Here is a 15,745-nt window from a genome sequence, read left to right as displayed (position 1 = left end):
GCACTCTGCACACGCCCAGAGGCACACACCCCGCCCTGCATTGAGTTGAGCAGCGCAGACGGCTGCCCGCAGGGAGGCGGGCGCTGGGCCCGGGCCGCGAGCCCCAGAGGGAGGAGCCGGCCGGGGGAGGGGGAGGGGGAGGGGGAGGCGGCCGCGGCTTAAAAGACGTGGCCCGGCGCCCGCGGCGCTGTCTCGCTCGCTCGCCCCGTCCAGCCGCTGCCATGGCTCCGCCGACGCTGCTGCGCCGGCTGATGCACTGCAAGGACTTCGCCCTGCTGTTCGGAGTGCCCCTCGCCTTGCTGCCGCTGCCGCTGGTCGTGGCCACCTCGGTAGGTGCTGCCGCTCGCCCCTCCGCCTCCCCGCGGGCGCTGCAGCGGCGGCTGCCCCACCCGGCGCCCCCAGGCCCGTCGGGGCGAGACGCCGGGCCACGCAGAGGCTCCGTCCTTCGCCAAGTGGGGCCGGCGGGCGGGCGGGAACCCCCCCACACACACCCCACCCCACCGCCAGCCGCCCACCTCCGTTGACCGCGAAGCGCAGAGGGCCGTTGCGGCCGGGGCGCCTGGCGTTTCCCGAGTAACGTCGGGGCCGCGAGGCCGCGGGCAACGGCTCCTCCTCCGGCGCTCTTCCCCCGGCGGGAGGAGGCGGAGAGCCCGGGATGGCCGGCTGGCTGGCTTCGGGCTGCCAGGCCCGGTGGGGAGCGCGGAGAGAGGCACAGATCGTGCCCCGACGCCGCCGAGGGAGCGCCGCGGCTGCCGGGAGGCTGGAGCGGCGTTGGCTCCAGCGCCCGGCTTGAGAGGCCGGGAGCACCGCGCCCGCGCCCGCCCCCTCGGCCCCGCGTTGCCTGTGGGCAGCTTCAGCGGAACGTCCTTCAGGGGAGCCCCTTGGGGCCTCGCCGTGGCCAGGATCACGACCCCCGCTCTGAACGGGGGTGCAGGGCAGGATCGCCTAATGGGGTGGGTGGGGACTCCCCAGGCCAGATGGGCAGGCAGGCGCTGGGGGGAGGGGACGGAAAGGGCAGGAGGGGGAAGGAGGCAGCCCCCTCGCCCAGGTTGCTGGATTGGGGTGGGGGAGGGCCCCCGGTGCGCGCGCCCCCAATCTTGACTTACGGAACTCGTTGCCACAAGATGTAATGGCGGCCATTTCCCGAGGGAGAAACGCCACCTGCAGCCTCTGTGCCTGGAGCACATGCTGCTGGGGCCAAGCAAGACCCCCGAGGGCCATGGGCCCCGTTCCAGGAGCGCCGAGTCAGCTGACCTCTGCCAGCAAGTCGGCGCTGGGGCAGGCCGTGGCCACGCTGAGGGGCAAGCGCTCTACGTAAGCCTAGAGAGACTCTTCATGACCACACTCATGCCTGGTGTGATGATGGACAGAATTCCAAACCGGTGCTGATTCTGGCAGAGTCTCAGGGAGCCACTCTGGCTCAAAGGCAGTAGAAATGACCAAACCCCAAAACTGGGGCAGGAAGGGGGGGATAGGACCCAGCAGACACATGGCTTTGAACGGGGGAGTTTATAGCAAACCCTGAAATCTTGCACCATCCATTGGAAGGAACGGGCGACCTTTTTGGCATCCCGAAAAGAGCCGCACAAGGGCAGAATCCTGGGTCCAAACAGATACGTTGACATGGGTGGGCGAGTGTGGATCTGGACTACGTTCAGCCCAAGGCCAAAGGTGGGCAAACACCAGCTTCACGGCCACCTCCAGGATCCAGTCCAAAGCTGGGTGGTCACGGACTCCCCCAGCCCACCACATTCTCACCGCGATGCCAGCGGGGGTCCTCTGCAGACAGACCAGACTCTGCCCAGCAATTTCTCTCCATCCTATTAGTGTCCGAGGAGTGATGAACCACATCGACCCGCAGATTCCCGTTTTAAATGTGGTGATTTATGATTCACAAGCCAAGAACGTGCCTCTTGCCCGGTTTTCTCAACTTCAGCTCAAGTTAATTTCTAAGCCTGGCCATGTTGTTGACCTTCAGATAAAAGATTTGCTCCGTAGAGTGGTGTCGGTGAAAGGGTGCAAGCTTCAGAGTTTGCACCAGGCTCTTCTTCAGGCAGAGCTAGAAAGCTGAAGGCCACACTGGGCATGCATGCAGACAATGGCCAGATCCTGATACCAGGCCTGGGAGGCACTCAACAGCCTCCTTCTGAATAAGAAGCCCAGACCTCTCCCTATTGGTATGCTTTCCCAAGGCATATTTTCTGTCATTCTGGTATCACTCCGCTTCCTCTGCAAAGGTGCTACGATATACAGCCCCCCCCCCCGGGGTGAAGGATGCTTTGGGGTGTAGGGTTAGCTGGTCCTGGTGGGACTCGCTGCCCTGGGATTGGGCAGCTTTTGGATAGATGTTCTCTGGAGGACAAACAGTGCTGCAAACTGAAGAGGCCACCTTTTGTGTGTGTGTGTGTGTGTTTAATCTTGTTTAGCCCTCCCCGCAAGGCACAAGACAAGCATCACACAGTAGCTCCCCAAAGCTGGGGGTGGGGCAGCAGAACACGGAGTCTTGCAGCACCTGAAAGACAAATTCATTTCATTCCAAAGCCCATCTCCCTTCGCAGCAGGCAGGGCAGGCTTCGCCCGGAGTCCCTGGGCGTTGGGGGGAGCCTCCTTTTTGTTCTGGGGGGAAGTGGCCATGGGGGTAGTGTGGGAGGGGGGCTGAACCCATTGGTTGCCCTCATCTAGTGTGAGGCTCGATAAATAGCCATTTTGGGCCGATGAGGCATTTGCCCCAAAGCAACCTTTGCAGCCAGTTAATTGGTCTCTTCCCGCAGGAAAATTTCCTCCACAAATTCTAGACCGCTTCAGCCTCTCGTCAGCAGTTTACTGCGGTGCTAATCCAGAGCGCCGTCTGAGTTTGGGGCACTTCAATCACGGCCTCCTGATTACAGGCAGAGGGGAAGGGAGGGGGTCACTCTCATGTGTGCCAGGAGCGCCCCATCCCTCGCCCCAAGGATCTCTGGAGGAGGAGGAGGAGGAGGAGGCACCTTCTTCCTCCTGTTGCTCCCACCCTCCGCTGCCACCTGATCTGTCCTGGGGGTGGTGGTGGAGGGGAGTGAACCAATGGGTTCCTTCTTTCTTTCCTCTTGGAAAACCGCATCTTTCATCCCAACATGGATCCAGCCGTGCTTAGAATCATAGAATAGTAGAGTTGGAAGGGGACTCTAAGGCCATTGAGTCCAACTCCCTGCTCAATTTAGGAATCCACCCTAAAGCAGCTGCCTCTTGAAGGCCTCTAGTGTGGGAGAGCCCACATCCTCCCTAGGTCACTGTTTCCACTGCCGTACTGCTCTAACAGTCAGGAAGTTTTTCCTGATGTCCAGCCGGAATCTGGCTTCCTGTCACTTGAGCCTGTTATTCCGTGTCCTGCACTCTGGGAGGACTGAGAAGAGATCCTGGCCCTCCTCTGTGGGACAACCTTTCAAGTATTTGAAGAGTGCTCTCATGTCTCCCCTCCTCTTCTCCAGGCTAAACATGCCCAGTTGTTTCAGTCTCTCTTCAAAGGGTTTTGTTTCCAGACCCCTGATCATCCTGGTTGCCCTCCTCTGAACATGCTTGTTTTACAACTGCTGCTGCTGCCTCCTTCTCCACTGGAGCGCTTGTAGCGACAGCGGCCGCTTGACTAAGCAGTCCCTCAGGGGTGGCTGGGAGAACACGCGGGCCCGGGAGCAGCAGGTGGAGATGGGGCCTCCACGGCCACGTGGGGACGCTGAGCTCCTGCAGGCCTGAGGCAAGGCTGGCAAAGAGTGGCCGGGGCCTCAGCCCCCACTCCCCCCCCGGCCGGAGTGTGCGCGCAGGAGCTCTGCCGCCGGTGCCTGAGCGTCCCCTCCCTTCCCTCTCCCCCGCAGGAGGCCCGGTGCAGCTACGTGATCATCCTGATGGCCGTGTACTGGTGCACTGAGGTGATTCCCTTGGCCGTCACGGCGCTGCTGCCCGTGGTGCTGTTCCCCATGTTCGGCATCCTGGAATCCAAGAAGGTAAGGCGGGCGAGGGCGGCGCCAAGCAGGCGGCCCGTTCCCAGCTGGAGCCAGGACAGCTTTCGGGCAAAGGCAGGAGAGAAACAAACGGAAGAGCAGGGGCAACTTGGCAGAACAGATGGGGGGGTGAGGGAGAAGGGGAGCTGAGAGGACTGGGCCAGGCAGTATTAAACCCCGACAGTGCCGAGGCCTCCTTTCTCATCGGGCTTTCCTTCCGATGGCCGAGGTGTGAAGGCAGGCTGTGGAAAGTCACTCTGCACATGGTCAGAGGCACTTTCTTCCAAACCAGGCTCAGCACTGACCCCCAAAGAAGCTCTCATGGCAAAGGGGAAGGGAAATGGGTGGTGCGTGTGTGTGTTGAGGAGCTGTAACGGTGCAAAGAGGGGGGGGGGAGAGATCCATCAAGGGGGTGAGGAGGAGAGGGGGCTGGGCACAGCTCAGCCCTCACCAGCAGAAGAGCTCAGCCAAAGCTGTGGGTGCTGAGCTGGGCCTTCTCTGTTCCCGTCCCCCCGCCAGGTGTGCATGCAGTACCTGAAGGACACCAACATGCTCTTTGTTGGGGGGCTGATTGTGGCCATCGCCGTGGAGCACTGGAACCTGCACAAGCGCATCGCGCTGAAGGTGCTGCTGATCGTCGGCGTGAAGCCTGCACTGTAAGCATCTCTCTCCCCTCCCCAGGCTGGGCGACGCCGAAACCTCTAATCCAGGGGTGGGGGTGGGGAGCAAGTCTGCCACCTGAAGACCACACCTGCTGGTCTGGAGGAGCCCCCATGCCAGGGGTGCCGGGCCTGGCTGTGCTCAAGCAGGAGGAGATCCGCAGGTCCCTTGCGTGGTCCCTTGGAGCCGCCCCTCGCCCGCCCCAGGCGACCAGCGAGCCCGCTGTGTCTTCCGGGCCGGCTCAGAGTGCTTTGCCTGTGTTGCCCTCACAGCCTGATGCTAGGCTTCATGGGGGTCACGGCCTTCCTGTCCATGTGGATCAGCAACACGGCCACCACGGCCATGATGGTGCCCATCGTCCAGGCCGTCCTCAACCAGATGAACGAGTCGGAGCAGGACCTGGCCATCAGGGATGTGCCTGCTGAGCAGGGAGGGAAGGCGGTCCTGGGTCTCTCCACGGTGCAGGGTAAGTGCAGCCCACTCCCTCCCGCTGCCCCAGCAGGGTAGGGGGGCGGGGTGGGTGGGGGACATTCACTCCATGAGATGCTCGGGGCAGAAGAGGGGCAAACCACCAGCCGACTGAGGGAGAGCCCTGAACCAGGGGAGGGGAAACAAGCGAGGTCCTTGTGTGTTGACTCGAAGCCAAACAGGTTGGACTTTGTCCCACTTTGCACGGTGGCCGGAGGGTGATCCTCAGTTGGCAGAAGTATCTGCTCACATTGTGCGGATATGGCAGCCTTCCCCAGACATGTTGGGACTCCAACTCCCATCATTCCCATGCTGGCTTGCAAGGGTGGGAGCTGCAGTTCCACACACCTCTAGGGCACCTGGATGGCAAAGACAAAGAGAGACGGAACGCTCAGCGGCAGGGCCCAGAGACCGCCACCGCCACGGCGCGTTTCACGGGGACCCCCGCCGCGTGTTTCTGGGCCCGTTCCCCTCTTCGCGCCTCCTGCCTTTCCTGCCACGCGGGGAGGACCCTTCGCACCTCTGGCATAGTGGGCTCTGGTCCACCGTGAACCGCTCTGCCCTTCAGGTGCCACAAGGCTCTCTGTTGACGAACGCGGTGGTGACGACATTGGAATTCCAGGGAAGCAAACACAGAATTCCCGTCAATGACAAAAACAACACTGTGTCTCTAATCTCTCCCTTCCACAAGCAGGAATGCCCGGCACATTTGCCTGGGAGTCAGCCCCATGGACAATTGGCTACCACTATTTAATTCATGTATTTATTTCATTTTTATACTGCCCAATAGCCGAGGCTCTCTGGGCACAATTAAAATGGCTTTAAAAAACACCACCACTCCACATCCCACCCCCATGTCTAAGCAGCCGGAGACCTCTCACTCCCAGGCCCTGGGAGGTGCGGCCACCTGCCCTGCTCCTGAGCTTTTTGAGGTGTTTTAGTGAGACCGTGGGCTTGGGAGGCCTGAGTTCGAGTCCCCCACTCGACCATGAGGCTCATGGGGTGGCTTTGGGCCAGGCACTGGCTCTCAGCCAAAAATACCTCACAGGGTTGTTGTTGCGAGGGTAAAATGAAGAGGAGGAAGAGGAGGAGGAGGAGGCCCATGTAAGCTGACTTGGGCTCCTTGGAGGAAAAGGCGGGAGACATACATGTAACGTAGAGAAACAGAACACAGTTGTGTTCTGTGTGTGGTGGCAGGAGGCGGGGTGGGGCGGGCTGTGGCGATGCCTTCCAGACGCTCCGGCGTTCCGGCCACCACCACCACCCCCCCCAGCCCATACTCATGTGGCAAGGGGCTTGTTCCCCTGTGTGCAGCCAACGGCGGCCACCTCCCCGACAACTCCCGGGAGTGCGAGCGGAAGGCCAGGAAGCGCATCAACAAGGGCATGACGCTGTGCATCTGCTACGCTGCCAGCATCGGCGGGACGGCCACGCTGACCGGGACGGGGCCCAACCTGGTCCTGAAAGGCCAGATGAACCAGTAAGTTCTCCCCGCCCCCGCATGAGACGCGGGGAGGAAGACCTGGCCCAGGAAGCAGGGGTGGGGAGTCCCTTCCCAGGCTGCCCCATAGGGCCAGGAGAACAGCCGCCACCTCCACCTCACCCTCTCCCTCCCACAGGTTGTTCCCGGACAACGGCGACGTCCTGAACTTCGCCTCGTGGTTTGCCTTCGCCTTCCCCAACATGCTGATGATGCTGGTGCTGGCCTGGCTCTGGCTCCAGATCACCTTCATGGGGTTCAAGTACGGACGCGGCCTTGCCAGGGCGGGAGGGCGGGAGGGAGGAAGCCAGCCGTCCCCCCACCCCACCCCGGCTTCCCAGGCACAACCAGCCCCTTCCAGTCCATTGATCCCTCCAATGCAAATTTGCTGGGAGAAGAGGAAGCAGGATTGGCTAAGCCGCTGCAAGGCTTCTCCCATGAAAGCACCTTTGGAAGAGTTGCATGTTGCTGTGGGCCAATCAGGGCCTTAGTTTGGGCAATGGGGTGGGGAGGGGGGAGTAAAGCCCACCCTCTTCCCAGACCATCTTTTTCTCTGTGCCTGGCTGGGTTGGGATGGGGCGGGGAGGGAGGGAGGGAAAGTCCCTTCTTGGCTGCCGAAAAATGAGGTATTTAGTGCAACTCTGAGCAGAAGGTGCCCCCCCCCATCTGCTCCAGATGGGTCCCCCCACTCACATTGCCTCCTGCCGGAGCCCTCCGTCTCCGGGGGACGCTCTGCCCCTCCAGCTACGTCCAGGGCCCTTTCATGCTCTGCCTTCTTCCCCTCTCCATCCCTGGGGCAACGGCCCTCCTGCTGCCCCCTGTAGGACTTTCGGCTCATGCCTAGGGGATGCCCGTTGTCTGGACCAGCTGGGGGTCCTTGCCCCAGGACCCCCAGCCAGAGGCCAGCTGGCCACCCACCCGCCCGGGGGCCCAGGAGTGCCTGATGCCGCTGTGACCCTCCTGCCCTCCTGCCCTCAGCTTCCGGGAGACGTGGGGCTGCGGGACTCAAAGAACCGAGAAGGAGCAGGCCGCCCTCCAAATGCTGAAGGAGGAGCACCGGAAGTTGGGCCCCGTCTCCTTCGCCGAGGTCAACGTGCTGCTGGTCTTCACGCTGCTCATCGTGCTCTGGTTCACCCGGGACCCCGGCTTCGTCCCTGGCTGGGCCACCTTCCTCTTCAACACAGAGAAAGAGTGAGTGGCGCTCATTCCAGGCGCCTCGGTGGGGGCGGGCAACCCCAGTCCTGTTCTGGGTTCATATCCCTGCTCAGCTGTGGCACTCAGCAGGCAGCCGTGGGCAAATCCTGCCTCACTCCACAGGGTGCTTGCAAGAATAACAACGCTGGGTCGTCCTGAGCCCTGGGGCCGAAATCCATTCTGGAGAAACGCCCAGGGGCCACATTCCAGTGGTGGGTGGGGCCAGAGGCAAAAGAGGAGGGGCCAAAATATGAAAAATACCCCCCCCCTTTAGTGCTGGAAGCTGAGGGCTAATCTACACATACGGCCCTTTTGCAACGGAGGAGGGATAATGGCGAGGTTTCCCACTTCTGGGATCATCCCTCACGGGGCACCCACAAGTAACGGGGAGCCGTTGCGGGAGGACGCGTGCCCTGTGACAGCGCTTCCGAATGGGTATCAGGAGAAGTGGGCGGGACTGGACCGATGGGCACGGAATTATTTCTTTAATACCGCCTCTGAGATGCGCAGCAGCGCAGACATGCAGCAACCCAGGTGGGGATAGGTGCTGTGTCGAAGATGCGCTCCTGCGCATCGACACGTTTGCGTAAAAAACACACAACACCCAGCGATGAAACACGCTGATGCCCAGGCCCACGCCCCTCACAGCGGATTGGCTATTGGCTGTGCTAGGAGCTCGCTCCGAACAGCAACAGCTTCTCAAGTGTGGGGAGGGGGCCAGCCGGTCATGGACTTCGGGATCGTAGCGAGATAGCAGGAAAAAAACATGACAAAAGCAGTCAGCGATATTCCTGCATAACTGAAGTTAAAGGAAGTTAAAGTTAAACTCAAGTTAAAGGAAGCCGGATTCCAGCTGGACATCAGGAAAAACTTCCTGATTGTTAGAGCAGTACAACAATGGAATCAGTGACCTAGGGAGGTTGTGGGCTCTCCCACACTAGAGGCCTTCAAGAGGCAGCTGGACAAGCATCTGTCAGGGATGCTGTAGGGTGGATTCCTGCATTGAGCAGGGGGTTGGACTTGATGGCCTTGTAGGCCTCTTCCAACTCTGCTATTCTAGGAGTCTATGATTCTATGAAGGGTCGCCCCGAGAGCACCGCAGGAATAGGTCAACGTCACGTGGCCCAATAGGGACGACTGCGATATTTTTCGGCTGGCGTAGACAAGGCCCGAGATGGCCTCCTGCTCTTCGCTTGCCGGCCCATTGCTTTCCCAGAATGGCCCCGACTCCCATTGGTCCGCCTTCATCACTTCCCAAATCTGTTCCAGGTACGTGACGGACGCCACCGTGGCCGTTTTCGTGGCTCTGCTGCTGTTCATTCTTCCTGCCAGCCGGCCCAGATTTGGCTTCTGCAGTCAAGGCAGCTGTGATCTGGAGGGGGCCGAGGAAGAAGGTAAAGCAGGGAGACCCCCTTACGCCCTCGTCCTACGTGGGAACCTCTGAGCATTCCAGGAAATGTGTTGGCAAGACCACTTTTTTTGTGGCTCCTTAAAGAGGCATAGCAGGATGGGGGCTGATCCCCAGGGGGCCTCATGTAGGGGCATTGCAGCCTCTAGCCCCAATTGTGCTTCATGTAGCCCCACTGAACAGACGGGGCTCCAATATGGGGCAGTTTCATGAGGGGCCTTTGGTGGGTCATATTCCCCTCACAGTGGCATCTGGCCTGGTGGCCGCCTCCTCCTTCTTGGGCAGGCTCCTTCTCGTTGGTGCTTGGCCCACGGAGCCAGCTGCATTGGTCCCATCCTGGCTCCTCTCTTGCAGCCCTGAAGGAGCCGTTTTTCCCAGCCCCGTTGCTGGACTGGAAGGTGGTTCAGAAGAAGATGCCCTGGAGCATCGTGCTGCTGCTCGGAGGAGGCTTCGCTCTAGCCAAAGGAAGCGACGTAGGTCCTTGAGGCTGGGAGGGAGTTCTGTGAAGGGTGGCACTTCGCCCCCTGACGTAGGAGCAGACGGGGGCGTGTGTCAGGTTCCTGGAGTGGGGCTGGGGAAATAGCTGGAGCACAACAGTTAAGGACTCTCGCAGGATGAGACTCACCAAATTGCTCCGTGGCCACAGGATCCAACCCACATCTCAAATGCGGCTGTGGGTCCGTGCCAAATCTTCATAGAGCAGGAAGCCACAACGCCCAGCTTCCAGGTGGTTCCACCTCTTATCCGGTCCAGGATCAGGTGCTTTTCCATGAAAAGCAAAACAAACGAGTGCTTCTGGGCATGTGCAGAGGGACACTTTGCCTTCCAAGTAAGTGAGCCCCAGCCCATCTCTTCCTTGCCCATCTGAAGTTGCGGGTGGCAGTAGAGTCTCTGGGGCCACTAAGCCCAGTTCCCAGGAAAGCTTCAGCCCAGTGCTGCTCCCTTGAGGGAATTGGAGGGCTGGTTTTTGGGACGCAGTTGAAATGGCGGGAGACGGGGAGACCTTCCAGGGCTGCCCCTCTGGCTGCTGAAGGGCTTGCCATCCCCGCCAGGGGCCCCGCGGGGGCCCCCAGTCAAGCAGCCACCCAGCCTGCCCAGGGACTCTAGAAGCCCGCAAGAGGCACCGGCTGATGTTCAGGCCACCCTCTGTGGCTCCCAGGGAGCGTTGGCTGCTCCCCTTGGCAGGACGCTGCTGTCCTGCGCACACAAGACGCCTCGTTCAGCTCTCCCAGGCTGCCTCTGGCTCCTGAGAGGGACGACTCCCAACGCTGTCCATGCACTGGCTGGCATCGGGGCAGCGCCTTGTACCACGCCGCTTGGCCCCAAACCTGGCCTGCGAGGCGCTGCCGTCTGCGTTCAGATGGCATCAGGACCCCGGAGGAGCTGGCCTAAGGGCAGCTCGTTCGGAAAACGCCGCTCGCAAACGGCCGCTGGTCGTTCAGCCTGGTGGAGCTTTAAACCGCCGGTTGAATGCAACGAGACCAGGCCTTCGGCTGGGAGAGCCAGACGCTCCTCCATAGAACAGCCCTGCTGTTGTCCTTCCCAAAGGGCCTTGGCCAGAGCGGAGCAGCGCAGGGCGCAGACAAAGAAGGTTCTGTGCACGGCTCTCCTGGCCGGCCAGCTGGCCGCAGTGGGGCCTGGAGAGAAGAGCATCTTTGGCGCTGCTGTGGCACTGAGCCAACTGCACACGGAGCTTGGAACCGGGGCTGAACCGAGGTGCGGGGTGGGTGCGAGATGGAGCTCCTTCTCTGCAGCCGACTCGTGAACTGCCAAGGAGGCTCCCCAACCTGGCACGGGTAGGGCAGCGCCCAGGAGCCAGAGAGTGGGAGAGGAGCTCATGTGGTCCACCCCCAGCTCACGGCAGGCCTCTGCCTCGCAGGGTGCAGTGACAGCAGCCCAGGCAGGTGGCCTCTGCTTAAGCACCCCCAGGGAAGGAGAGAACGGTGCACTTCCTGAAGCCGTCTGTTCTGAGGAGGTTTCTCCTGGTGTTTAGCTCAAGTCTTGCCTACGATTTCCACCCACCAGCTCTAGTCCTGCCCTCAGAAGCAACAGAGGACGGGCCTGGGCGGCATCGCAGCCATTCTGAGAGGAGAGGGCTGCTGTCACCCACCCCCACCCCCACCGCTTTCTCCTCTCCAGGCTCAGCATGCCCTGGGCCCTCTCCTCTGTCACCCTTTGGAAGCTCTGTCCTTGGTGGCTCAGCCCCCAGCCCCTGGTTCCCAGGGAGACGCTCTCATTTCAAGGGCTCCCCTCTCTCCCCTTTGGCGTTGCAGGGGAGCGTGCGGACGGGTCGGTGGGCGGGGGGGCCGCTTCCTTCTTCCTTTTTCAGAGGCTGCTGTTTCACCCAGCGCTGCTCCTCTCCTGCAGGCTTCGGGGCTCTCCCGGTGGCTGGGGGACCAGATGACCCCGCTGCACAGCATCCCCCCCTGGGGCATCGCCATCATCCTCTCCCTCGTCATCGCCATGTTCACCGAGTGCACCAGCAACGTGGCCACGGCCACCCTCTTCCTCCCCGTCTTTGCCTCGCTGGTACGTAGAGCCCTAGAACAGTAGAGTTGCTTTAAATGGATCTTGTTGCTTTTTATACCTTTGGTGGTTTTACATTTTGTGTATCTGTTTTTAATGTTCATTGTTTTTAACTTTTGTAAACCGCCCAGAGAGCTTTGGCTATGGGGCGGTATATAGATGTAATAAATAAATAGAGTTGGAAGGGGCCTGTGAGGCCATTGAGTCCACCCCACCCACCCCGCTCAATGCAGGGATCCACCTCGGAGCATCCCTGACAGACGCTTCTGTCCAGCTGCCTCTTGAAGGCCTCCAGGGCGGGAGAGCCCACCACCTCCTTAGGCCGTGGCTTTCCCTCATCCGTGGCCTGGCCTTCCTGGGTCAGTGCTGCTGCCCCTTGTTGCTGGCCGTGATGAAAGCCCAACGAGCCCAGGGCCATCAAGGCTCCGGCCCCTCAGCTCCACATCGGGGATGGCCCAGGAGGGGCCCTACGGGGTTGCATTCGTCCCTGGGGCTCCAGGTTGCCAACCCTAAACCTGGCACGTTCTAAGAACCAACCCAGGGGAGTCACTGGTGTGCATGGCACTGTATAAAGTCGAAGCAGACAGCTCTCTGCCCAGAGGGGGCTACAACTGAAAAGCCAGCCTGAGAGTGACAAGGGGGTCAGGCACGCGCGTATTTCAGTGCCACGTGGCCAGGCTAAGCTGCAGAGGGACACGGGGACTCGCAAGACGTGTGCCCAAAACTTCACAGAGAAGGCGGGTTTTGAGGAGAGATGTGATGGAAGAAGGGGCTGACAGGGTGTCCTCAAGGTGTGTGTGTGGGGGGGTGTTCAAGGAACAGCAAAGGAGAAAGCCCAGAGCCCTTGGCGGGAGCTCGTGTCTGTGTGTGGAATCCCTGGGCTGCTTTGACGTCCACTCTGGCAAATCCCCTCCCAAAGTGACCGGCTGAGGTCATGCAGGAGTCCTTCAGAGAGCCCCTGACCCCCATCTCCCATTGCCCTGCGGCTGCCCAGGGAAAAGCCAGGAACGGGGGTGGGGAGACCGGGGGGGGTGGACTGGCCTGCAATGCCTCTTAGGTGTACATATGCATCATTTATTTTATGTATATTCTGTCTTTCTGTCAAAAATGACTCTTAAGGCAGTTATAACAGCAAGGGAATATAGATTAAAACCAAACATGCAATTGAAACGTAACCTAAAAACAGATCTGTTAAAAGCACGACAGGAATAGAAATGGGCAATGTACGTACGTACGTACGTCCATCCAATCCCCCCCCTCCCTTCAGCCACAGACCAAAGGGCCAAAGGCCACGAGGCCAGCAGGGAGGGAGCCCACTTCGCTCCCCGCAGCAGGGAGTTCCGCAGCCTGGGACCAGCCACCGAGGAGGCCCTCTCTCGGGTCGCCCCCAAATGCGCCTGCGGAGGGTTTCTGCCTCCACAATGGCACGCGTAGGACTTGCACCCAAAACCTTTGAAAGCCAGGCTTGAAAGTCACGTGGCAGTTTTCCTATTTTAACTTTGTTTTCCTCGTGTTGCAACATGATTGTTTTCAACGGGAGGGGCATCGTCAGTCAACCCAAGCTCCCCCTTTCTCTCCTCCCAGTCCCAGTCCATCAAGATCAACCCGCTGTACGTCATGGTCCCGAGCACGCTCAGCGCCTCCTTCGCCTTCATGCTCCCTGTGGCGACGCCGCCAAACGCCATCGTCTTCTCCTACGGACACCTCCGGGTCGCAGACATGGTACAGCGGCCACGTTGCTTGGGCCCAAATCGCTTCCGGCCCATGGCTACCCGCAGCTGGCCTGCTCCTGCCTCTAAGGGGAGGGGGCGTTTGCCCAGCAGCCCCTCTGGCTCAGCCCAGCTTCGGGCCGGCACAGCAACACAGCCGCCAGCACTGGTCGAGCTAGTGTGAATCTGTTCAGCTGTGAGGCGGACTGAAGTGGCGCAGGGAGGGTCTGGCAGAAACTCGACGTTTGAGAAAATAATATTTGCCCTGGCACGCATGAGGCAGCCGGGAGTGGGGCCGCCCCCCTCCTGCTGGAATAGGGAGCTAAGACCTCGGATGGGGGAGGGGGGCTTCAAAGCGCTGAACAGGAGACCAGGTAGAGGATCGGCTGCCTGGCTGTTGCTGCGGAAGACCCCTCCTCAGTTACTGGAGGGCAGCTCGTGAGTCTTCCGCAGGAGCAGCCCAGTGCTCCCCTGGCCTGCCTTCCACGGGGCCAGAAACGGGGCGCTTCCCTCGAGGCCTGGGGCAGGAGGAGGGGGGTCAGCTGGCCAGACAAAGGAGGGGACGGTGGAGGCCGAAAGAGGCGCTGGGGGGCTGGACGCCTCCCCTTCACCCGTCTGGCTCTCTGGCCGCAGTGACTGAGGCGGAGCTCAGCCACGTGCCACGTGCCTGGGGCTCGGCTCCGATGCCACAGCCAGCAAGGGCTCCAGCGGGCCCCTCTCCCTGGAAGGGCGGTCGGTCGTCAGCCACGCCGGTACACGTTGTCCTGCAGAGCTGCTTCCGAGAACCCGTCCAGGGGAGGGCCGAGAGGACTCGCACATTGTGTTCCTGGGCAGGGGATGAGCCCAGGGAGGGGGCGGTCCGTGGGGCGGCCATTGGGCTCTGCCCCTCCCCTCGCAGAAAGGGTTGCTCATTGACTGGGCTCGAGGACGGACGCGCCGGACCTTTGGACTTCACCTGGCGCCTGCCTTGTTCTCTCTCCCCTCCAGGCGAAAACCGGCATCATGATGAACATCATTGGCATCCTGTGTGTCACGGTGGCCATCAACAGCTGGGGGCGCTCCATGTTCGACCTGGACACCTTCCCAGCCTGGGCAAACGCCAGCGCCGGGAATTGAAGGGCGGCGCTCCCTTCCACCGGCTCCCTCACCCCGGGCCTCTTCCCCAGCCTCCGCACGAACCCTCCACGGCCCACCGCCGTTTAGCGCCGGGGCAAAGCGGGCAGGGAGCGTTCCAGCCGTGGAGGCTGGTTTCGGACGGGACTCTGAGGACGAGGCGCTTGGACAGCATAGCAGCTCCTGTGGGGAAGCATCACCCGGCTGTGTCTCCGGAGGAACTGGGGGCTCAGGATACGAGTTAGGCAAAGGAACCAACGCCAACTGCACGAGAACGAAGCTGCTAAGTTTCTGTAAAGAAGGGGAAGAGCCATGGCGGAACCGACCGGATTCGCAACCCGGAAGGGAGCCCACACAGAGCGCCGGGGCTGACGACCGGCCTGCCCCCATCTGCCGGGAGCCCACCAGTGAGTCCTGGCACAGGGGACCCTGCCGTCTGCGCCCACGCAGAGTTTCTCTGACATGGACCAAGGAGCAGCCGCTGAGAGCAGAGAAGCCACTTCACAGGGGCCACGGCCCATTTGGCGGCTGCAGAAAGACCCAGGCCAAGGTCGTGGGGGGTGGGGCAAGTGTGTGACCCCTGAAGCTGCTCCCCGGGGAGGCAGAAGGAGCCCCGGAAACAGGCCTGGAAGTCCGACCAATGCCCCCCCCCCCGGCATTGTACATCTCGTGTGCAGTCCAAGGCCAGGAAGGGGGCCGTGAAGCGGCCAAAGGGGTCACCGACTCGGGTGGAGGGCGGGGGAGGCAGGCCAGCATAGCAACCAGGACCGACATTCAGGTGGCCTCGTGGTTTTCATGTTGTTGTTTAATTGACTTAAATATTAATAAAAGACCATTTGCATTTTGTAAAATTTGACCAGTGTGGTTTTTAAATGATGCCGGCGCCATTGCACTCCAGTCGGAAGGCAGGAGGCGGGAGTGGGGGTGGGAGAGGCTCCTGCAGTGAGCTCCAGGGCAGGATTCTGCCCCTGCCGTGTGCCCCCTTCCTGTTTGTGAGGAAAGGAGCACAAGACCTTTTAAAAGGGGAGACAAATGTTCATGGAAGGCACCTGCAAGGTCCCTGAGCGGGATGTTTTGGACTACAACTCCCAGCACTAGGGGAGATGGGAGCTGAAGTCAAAAACACCTCTCTTGGGAGCACCAAGGTGCTTTATGCTGCTGCCTGGATGGATTCTGTATAGTGAAATTGAAACCGGTCTGGCCACACTTGCGTGAT

The 15,745-nt window shown here is 60.9% G+C and overlaps 1 protein-coding gene across 2 annotated transcripts; it reads left to right on the top strand.

Annotated features, from left to right (window-relative positions):
• The first annotated feature begins 218 nt into the window (after positions 1 to 218).
• SLC13A5 (solute carrier family 13 member 5) lies at positions 219 to 15,385 on the top strand. 2 transcript variants are annotated; one of them, XM_063146655.1, is made up of 12 exons: positions 219 to 329; positions 3,846 to 3,974; positions 4,491 to 4,627; positions 4,904 to 5,097; positions 6,414 to 6,579; positions 6,719 to 6,841; positions 7,558 to 7,770; positions 9,043 to 9,167; positions 9,536 to 9,654; positions 11,549 to 11,710; positions 13,292 to 13,429; positions 14,404 to 15,385. In XM_063146655.1, the coding sequence occupies exons 1-12, from the start codon at positions 222 to 224 to the stop codon at positions 14,530 to 14,532; spliced, it is 1,743 nt and encodes a 580-aa protein (XP_063002725.1). In that variant the 5' UTR covers positions 219 to 221; the 3' UTR covers positions 14,533 to 15,385. The 2 variants fall into 2 exon arrangements, with proteins under 2 accessions (XP_063002725.1, XP_063002726.1); XM_063146656.1 differs by lacking the exon at positions 219 to 329 and adding an exon at positions 1,723 to 2,177.
• The last annotated feature ends 360 nt before the right edge of the window (positions 15,386 to 15,745 follow it).

The sequence above is a fragment of the Elgaria multicarinata genome, chromosome 22 (assembly GCF_023053635.1).
Source record: "Elgaria multicarinata webbii isolate HBS135686 ecotype San Diego chromosome 22, rElgMul1.1.pri, whole genome shotgun sequence".
Lineage (NCBI taxonomy): Eukaryota > Metazoa > Chordata > Lepidosauria > Squamata > Anguidae > Elgaria > Elgaria multicarinata.
The sequence above is the reverse complement of the archived record's forward strand: the minus strand, read 5'-3'. Positions and strand labels throughout refer to the sequence as shown.

Excerpts from the sequence above, each read along its gene's own strand:
- SLC13A5 (XM_063146655.1), top strand. The coding sequence starts at position 222 with ATGGCTCCGCCGACGCTGCTGCGCCGGCTGATGCACTGCAAGGACTTC. Across the intron at positions 5,098-6,413 it reads GGGTCTCTCCACGGTGCAGG|CCAACGGCGGCCACCTCCCC; the intron begins GTAAGTGCAGCC and ends CCCTGTGTGCAG. Across the intron at positions 9,655-11,548 it reads CTCTAGCCAAAGGAAGCGAC|GCTTCGGGGCTCTCCCGGTG; the intron begins GTAGGTCCTTGA and ends CCTCTCCTGCAG.